At 50.4% G+C, this 8,381-nt stretch overlaps 1 protein-coding gene across 1 annotated transcript; it reads right to left on the bottom strand.

Moving 5' to 3' along the window:
* Positions 1-3,093: 3,093 nt before the first annotated feature.
* Positions 3,094-8,135, bottom strand: SPINK1 (serine peptidase inhibitor Kazal type 1). The gene is made up of 4 exons (XM_075715851.1): positions 8,081-8,135; positions 6,543-6,583; positions 5,812-5,924; positions 3,094-3,175 (listed from the first exon to the last, which is right to left on the bottom strand). The coding sequence occupies exons 1-4, from the start codon at positions 8,133-8,135 to the stop codon at positions 3,094-3,096; spliced, it is 291 nt and encodes a 96-aa protein (XP_075571966.1).
* Between the last annotated feature and the right edge of the window lie 246 nt (positions 8,136-8,381).

The raw sequence follows: 8,381 nt of genomic DNA, 5'->3' as shown, positions 1-8,381 counted from the left end.
GATGTGCCTGTGCTCCCCAGGGCAGGCAGGCTGGGAGCTGGCACAGGGCTAGGCTGTGCAGGTATCTTGCTGTCTGTGGAGCCCCGGCTGCCACAACCGGCGTGGTTATTTCAGCGTTTCTTCCTTGGTCATTCAAACACTTGTTATTCTGCGCAGCGGTGGGGTAGGCATCGTGTTGTTCTGTGCCCACACTTCCCCAGGGAGTAAATGCTGAGCCCCCCTGTTTGTACCATCCTTTAGGGTCCTCCTCACCCACCATGTCCCTGTGAGCCCCTTGGCCTTTGCCGCTGCCCTGGCTGAGCCCTCTGGGAGCAGCCAGAGGGGAAGGAGGAGGGAGGCAGATGGCTGAGCCCTTCCTGTGTTTTGGTGAGTCCTGTTTTTCTGCAGTTACATCATTTAAAACGTATTCAGGGCTCTCCCAAACACCCTCCACCAGAAGCACTGCCCTTGGAAGGTGGCCTGAAAGGCTTGCAGCTATTTAGACAGAGAAAGAAAAGAACCGAAGCTGTTACCCTTCCTCCCGTCACTCTTTCTTTTGCTTTTTCGCCTCTCCCTGCCACCTCACCAGCACTGGGAAGAGCATCACGGAGACACGGAGAAGCAAGCTGGTGTCTCAGAAAAGTCATGCTGGCTGCCTGCAGGACAGCTCCAGGCTCTGCTGGCGATCAGATAGCAGAGGAGCTGCTGAAATGAAGCACCCCTCAGCTTCAGGGAAGAATCTTTATGGGGGCAGGAGACTGGCTTTTGAGGATGAGTCTCCTACAAATAAAACTAAACCCAGGCTAAGGGTCAGTAGAACAGCTTTGCACCTGCTAAAGCTTCCTCAGATTTTGCAGTTGTTCAAGCCAAAACTGGAATATGGACAGGAACCATTTCCTCCTGGAAACTTGCCGCTGGTTCTGCCTGATGTGTCTGTGCTGTGCAGTACCTACAGCAGCAGCCCTTGACCTGCTGCTTCCCATAATCTCAAGCTTGATATGGACCTTGCTGCAGAACGGATGTGGCTGACATTTAGCAGGATTGCTAGTTCTCATCAGAACAGTGCCTGGGGAGATGCAGCCTGCGCTCAGCCATCCAGCCAATGCGACCTACTGTTTTGCAAGCTCGGTCAGCACCTCTCTTCATCAAAGATATGCTCTTGGCTAATACTGGGCGATGTTTCCCAGAAATGGCATGGGCAGGAAGGATGTTTTGCTTGGCATAAGCTGGCCTCGGTGCAACCTCTCCAGTGTTGTCTGGGTGGAAGAAACCCACTTGGATGAGTTTGGAGCTAAGATGAGTTTAGCCACGCCACAAAGTCCAAGAGCAATGAGTGAACGGCGTGAGCAGGCATAGCCTCCCCTCCTGCCAGCCCCACTTGCAGAGACCTCTCCAGGTAAAAGCTATGCTCCATTTCTCGTGATACAGCAGAATCAGAAATATTCCAGCTGCGGGAGGCATACTTCCAGGATCCCCTTTATGCAAAGATGTTGAAGCAATTTACAGTCCCAAGTCTATTTGGGGCTACCACCTTTAGTGCATTAATTTTACATATGGGCAAAGTGAGTTGTTTTTCATCTCTCCCTCGACCGCAGACAGACTTGTTGGCAGATCTGGGAAGAGGAGCTTGTGCTGCCTGCCCCCCTCCCCTCCCCCCAGCTGCATCTGGTTGCATTTGAAATTTCAAGCGAGCGCTAGAGCTTTCTCTCAGCTTGATCATGCATTTTTTGTGTTTCAGCCACTTCTTCAAGGAACATAAAGAGAATTCAAACATGTCTTTCTAACCAAAGTGAAGTTCAGGATTTGCTAAGAACAAAGCATTTGGTTTGCTCAAAATGCAAATAGCCATTTGCCTAAGGGCTATAATTCATGGGAAACCCCAAGACGCTTCAAACCCAGCCCTAACCGCTTCATCCCAGGCTGGTTTGGGTTGTCTCATTACAGTCCTTTGGCACAAGCACTGGAGTGCCCAGCTCTCTGGAGAAGAGCTGGCAGGGCTTTGCCAGTGCCAGGCAGATGCATCCTCCAGCACAGGACTTGCGGGCAGACTCTCTGCGGCCACTCGTGTCCTCGCAGCCCCCCGGCTGGAGCATGAGGTCCCCGCAGACCTGCCCGTAGGTCCCCGGAGGGTGAGGGACAGGGACGTGGTGAGGCGGAGCCCCCAGGCCACCGCACCTCGCTGCAGGCTGGGAAGAGCAGCACCGCCAGCCCGTTGCACGCCCGCGGGGCGTCCGGCGCCGCTCCCCCGCCTGCCCCGGCCGGGCCACCCGGCCAGCTGCGGGCTCCAGCTGCGGGCTCGGCTCCGGCACCGGCTCCGGCGGAGCAACAGCGGCCTCCAGTGCCGAAACCTCCTCCCTTTCTGCAGCCAGGGACCCGCGCCCTGCGTCCCGCCGCGCCGGGCGCCGCATCTCGGCTCCCGCCAGCCCGCGGCCCTGGGGCCCGGGCATGGGTGCCAGCAGCAAAGCTCACCAAGGCCGCTAGAGGAAAGAAAGTTTTGTTTGTTTGTTTGTTTGTTTGTTTGTTTGTTTGTTTTTTCCTGGAAAAATGGAGCCTTTTTGATTTTCCGAGGCACTGGGTCGCTGTGACCTGCAGGGAAAGTCTGAGGCTGGTGGCTCTCCGTGCACAGGGACCGTGTGATGGGGCACTGGCATATGGACGAGGCTGGAGACAGGTCAGCATGGAGATGACTTGTTGGACTCTTCTTCCTGGCAAAGGCCCTGGGAGTAAGGGCTTTAATGCCCTGTATTTAACAAATGTAATTGCAAGTAATGAGAATGCTAAAATCTCCTATTGCTTGGATGCTGGAAGTTTAGGGAAGGAAAACAAAATTATTGATGCAAAAAAGACCCTCCTTGTTATGCCAGAGCCTGGCTCTCTCCTTGGGCTTGCCCTAGCCTTGTCCCTGGGATTCTGCCTGTAATTTGCTCATGGGTCTTTATAGACATTACTAAAACAAACCATATTTTTCAGGAAGGTATTTTATATGTCAGGGAAAGGGGTCTGCTGTGTGTGTAAGAAATCTCAGTGCAAGATGTGGCAATGCTTCCATTTTATTAGGAGTTTGTATAGGTCAGGGACAGCTTTGTGCTGTCTTCTCCAGAACTGCTGCACCTTTTAGTTTCGAGTGGAGTCAGAGCGTGGAGAGGGCTTTTGGCACATTCCCCTGTTCTTTATGCGCACATTGGTGTTTCTTTGCCTGGAAGAGAGGTTAAAAATGCTAGAGGATGCCTTCAGGTCCCTGATACATATAGCAGCCTGGCTCAGAGGACAAAAAGAAAGAAAGGAAAGTACTGCTTAAATAATTTAAGAGTTATTCCCACTAAGTAAGGCCACATATTCTTGACAGGGAGTTCAGGGTTACCATGGACATGTGTTAATTAATTTGAATAAGCTCAAGAGCTGGCACTTCCTGACACCTCCTGGCAGAATAATTCACCTCTGTGCTGTAGGACAGCACTAAGACACCTGTAATGCCTGTCTGGCTGCAGACGATAAAGGTTATGACTTTGTTTTGTGGGTTTTTGCAGACAAATGCCTGCCATTGTGTCTTGCTTGGGCTTGGGCCTGCTTCCAGCCTCCCCTCCTGATTGCTTCTGCAGCAAAAGTGAGGAAAATATTAAAAAGACACCTGCAAAAAATTATTATTTTTTGCCCAGTAGTGGACCTAATTACTCTGAATTGTTCCATTTTCACATGGAATCATGATGTTCTTCTGTTTGGAAAGACAAACCCATTTTTTCAGGTGCATAGAGAAATGCTGGTAAAATGATTTTCAAGCTGTTTTGTGTTTTGCAAAAAGCATTTTGCACACTGGTCACAATGAAGTGACCAAAGGCGACGAATGAGACACTGCCAGATGCTCTCGCTGTAGTTATTCCCAGACTCCTTGCAGGCCTCCAGCTCTTGTCAGACCAGTGCACACGCAAAACTGCAAATGACACTTCATCCTGCCTCTTGGCTACATGACTTTTCCCCATGGACCAAAGCTTTACAGATGAGGATGCTCTGTTTATCTCTCTCCTGAGACATTTGGCACCAGGCAGCTTCAAACTCCTGGTGCCTGCCCCAGATTGTCCTGACCAGGACGCCAAATGGCTGATGTTCCTAACCCCAAAACTTCTTTGCTTGGGAATGTTACAGGGGAGCTGCAAGGCTCAGGGATTTGACCCACAGGAGCAGCACATTTCCAGTTGCAGCTGCTGAGAGCTTGCGCAAATGGGAGTTTGAAGTCCAGGGACGCAGAGCCTGTCAACGCAAGGTAAGTGCCAGCACCAGCTTCTCGTCCATCCCTTCTCTCCCCCGACTCCTGGCTGGCTCTGGATACACCACCAGCTCAGCCTTTTTCTTTTTTGTGCCCCAAACTTTCCTTCTTGTGACCACTGAGGTCTCCTATCCCCTCCAAAGCCATGCTCCACGCCATGGGGACATAGCATCCTTGATGCCACTTTGCTTCCTGCATAGCTGGCTTTGAAGCCTTCCTTGCTCTCTTTACCTAGCTCTTGGTTCATGGCCAAAGCCCTAACGATGTTGTGTCTGAAGAACCTCCCACCTCCATCTGTTGCACACTACAGCGACAGCTGGTGCTGGGCTGCTGGCTTCCAGCATGGTCATTACCGCCCTGCCATGCCGTGCCAGGTCATTAACTGTGGTGCCTTTGTTCAGGAGATCCCACTCAGCATGTCTCTGCCTGACTGTATCATCTTCAGCCTTAAAATGTAAAAGCAGCATTTGAGCAGGCCAGGAGCAGAATATGGGGCAGCAGCCTGGGTTAATGAAGGAAAAAGGAGACAATCAGACCAACAATTCTTATCCAGGCTTTTTTTCCTGCTGATCTGGACTCTGTTCCTTGTTACTGCAGAATTAGCTGGGAGGAAACACTCCTAAAAGCAGAATTTGGCTCCACAAGCCCGTTCCTCTAGGGATAGAAAAGCTAGAATTTGAGCTTCTGTTAGAGATGTCTCTGCTGATGACAGATGGGGTGAGCCTGATCACCAAAAATCCCCGCCTCCACCAGATAAAGTCAAGGGTCAAGCTCCCTTAGCCCCACAGACTGGGGCATCTGGCTACAGATAAGAGTCAATCTTCCCAACAGAGATTTTTGAACCACTTAATAGCATTGAGTTGGAAGTAATTCCTTCACTTGTCTGACACAGAGCGCTTCCAATGTATAAATATACTCAAAATTACCTAGGGCCCAAGCCAGATGAAATGAATCAAGTCTTGCCAGAGACGTCGCTAGCATTTGGACCTGGCCTTCTGCTAAGACAGTGCAATCTGGCACCAGCACAGATTAAATATAAGGCTCATTCTTAAAAAAACCCAGAGCAAATTGTATCCTTTCATATGCACAGAAGACAGAAAGCAGAACTCGGCTATAAATTGCTGGGGTGAAAACCCATAGTTTTTCCCCAGCCACCACACATTTGAGGTCACCTGGAAAAATATTCTTCTGCCTGCATGCTAGATCTGGGCAGACTTTGAGGACTTTGCCATTTGTCTGAGTTCCTGGACACCTGCCAGCACAGTCTGAGCAATCACGGCAGCTTGGCAGCTGCAGGTGTGGGGAGATTTTGGCCATACAGTCCCTGCTTGTGGGCAGCTTGTGTGCTGTGAGCTGCACGCAACGGACCTGTTTCGCAGGCAGAGTCCACATGTTCAGAGCAGCAGGTGCAGCATCTGCGCGGGAGGCCAGATTCATGCCAGATGTGCCGGGCTCACTGCCCGCGCTCCACCCAGCTGCATGCAAACAGCTTGCTTTCTAGGAAATCCCAGACATATGTAGTAGCCCTCATCTATGTGATATTTAGACTCGCAGGAGGTCCAGATACTCACAGGTTCTGAAAGCACAACACACACTCATTGCCGTATAGGAAGTTGTCCGTGCCACAGACGGGGTCAAAGATCTTTGTACAACCTTTTCTTAGGTCATAGTTGCCACAAGCTGCCTGGGAACGCAAAAAGGTAATGCTGAAAATATTAAACATGCTTTCAGCTTACCAAAGGAGCTTTGCATTCACAGGGAGGTGCATATTTTGTGTATCTTGATAACCCATCCCAGCTTGCTCAGAGCTCTGCTATGAACTCTCAGAAACACCGGGACTGCCTGTTACCATGCTGTCCCTTGGCCAGCTGAACTTCACCTGGCACTCCTGCACACCTTGAGGAGCAACAATATTGAGTAATGCTCCATGGGCAGTGCCCGATTGTGTTCTTCCCAGTTCTTATTTTTATGCCACAACGATACCTGCCCTTGCACTTGCAAGCTAGAGAGTAAGGAGAGCTCTGATCTTCTTGGCAGGTAACAGCAATATTCAGTTCTTTTTTAACAGTTTTCCTCCAGTGGGTGTGGGGAAATGCAGTGGGAAACCAGTACCATTACTGGGATTTTGCTGTGGCACAGCAGGTGGGAGGAGGTTCCCAGGCACTGGCATCTTTGGGCTGCCAACCCAGCAGCTCACTGTACTTCCCTGTATTTAGCAACTCTGGCTCTCCAGTGTATGGGTTAGTGCTGTCTCACCAAAGCTGGGCACACCCTTGTGCTACACAAAAATAGGAGCCTTCACCTCTGTTCCTTTTCCAGCAGCTCCATCCATCTCAGCGTTTCCTAGAGAAAGAGTGGAGAGAGAGAGAAAATGCTTTAGTACCCATCACTCAGGCTGGTTTCAAGGCAGATGTACTAAAGATGCTTTAGCCTGAGGACTGTATGTCTTCACTCAGACACCTTTGTCCCAGCAAACAATTTCTTCCCTTGGATCTCCCCCATTTTGCAGCCACGTCCCTTGCTGCTGCATCTATCTCTTTCCCCTGGCAGAAACACCGTGATGGTGCAAGGCCCTGTCAAGGCCAGATGCACTGCTAGTGACTCCCTGCCAGCTGCCAGGGAGCAAAGGTGGCTTTCGTTATCTCCTATCACATGTTCATGGGTAACTGAGAAACTCCTGCTGATGCTGGACTTGGTGCTGGAGTAAATCCAGGGTGATTTTTCTGGTGCCAGTGGGTTTGTACCACAAGAAAGCAGAGCAAAAGAGAAGTTGCTGAAGATCTCTACTAGAAGGAGAAATGGGTGGACGTTGAGGTCTCACACCAAAGCTGGTGGGAGCAAGCTGTGACTTTGGTGGGCTTCTCCATGGAGAAGCTGGCCCTGAACTGACAGCTGGGATCACATGGGTGGAACATGTGGTGGGTGTATTTTGAAAAACAACCTGAATTTGTTCAGCAAAAGGCAGTACTGAGAAGAAGACCTTGGGTTTCTTATAGATCCAGAAGTCATCTACATAGAGGATTTAGGCTACATCTACATTAACAACCAGTGTGGCCCAATAGCAGTGTGTCTTGTGGAGTGAAACGGTTTGGTGCTGAGGACCTAATAGCCACACTGTTTAGGGTTTCAGGGATTTTACTCTGGACTAGCACTGGTCTAGACCCAGGAGCTGTAGCTCACTACACGCTCAGTTCGACTGAAATGAGTCCAGATTTTATGCTCAGACAGCTCTGCAATGGCAACTGCTGCACAGTGAACAGGATAACGCAGGACTTGTTTCAGAAGCATCCTCCTGTTCTGAATGAACCCACGAAGGCAGAAATCCCTGGTGAGCAGGACCTGAAGAGCAGCAACAGCTCATGTTCTCATCCCTCTGCACCATATGGGATTTTGAAAACATAGTTGGCTTAAACATTGACTTTGGTTGAGAGTGCTGCATTTTCCCTTGCCTAGATGTGTTTCCTGTCTTTTTGGGTTTGCTTTTTTAAAACCAGAATAGCACCTATTCACTCTAAAAGAATTGCAGTGTCCTAGAAACTACCAGCTCCAGGCCGAATCCCAGCCCTGAAGGGAGAGTGTCAGACCAGCAGGTCTGTTCATTTTTGGGAGCAGGTGCCAGGCACCCTTTTAAAGCCTTTGCTTTAGGCTTGCTCACAGACCACTGGTTTAATGCACATTGGCCATTGCAGCACCCTCTGGGGATCGCTTGTTTTCTCTGCCCAGGGCCAGAGCAAGGTCCCAGCACCAGCTGGCCTGTTCCCAGGCTCACATTCTCACCCAGCAGACCTGGGAGCTTTAGCAAGGAGAGGAAATGGCTCCTAAGCAAAATGTTGCACTCACCTTGGTAGCAGCAGAGTGCCAGGGAGAGCAGCAGGAAAACACCAGTTGCCTTCATGGTCAAGATGATGCTTTACTGGGGACAGCAAAGAGGAAATAGGATACTTCTGAGGCTTTCAGAGATCCTGTCTCTAGCAGTCTATGCTGGGACCTTTATGCCTTTCCCCATCTCTGGCACCACCCTGCATGGCCAGCTCCACCCCGCAGTCTTGTGATGACAACATTCAAAGTACAGGGACAACACCAGGTGGCAAATGGCTCATTGGTTTGTGCAAGGATGAAAGCCTCTCCATGAAGCCAATGG

This window comes from Pelecanus crispus, chromosome 8, assembly GCF_030463565.1.
Source record: "Pelecanus crispus isolate bPelCri1 chromosome 8, bPelCri1.pri, whole genome shotgun sequence".
In the NCBI taxonomy this organism is placed as follows: Eukaryota; Metazoa; Chordata; class Aves; order Pelecaniformes; family Pelecanidae; genus Pelecanus; species Pelecanus crispus.
Note: the sequence above shows the minus strand (reverse complement) of the source record. Positions and strands in the feature narration are given on the sequence as shown.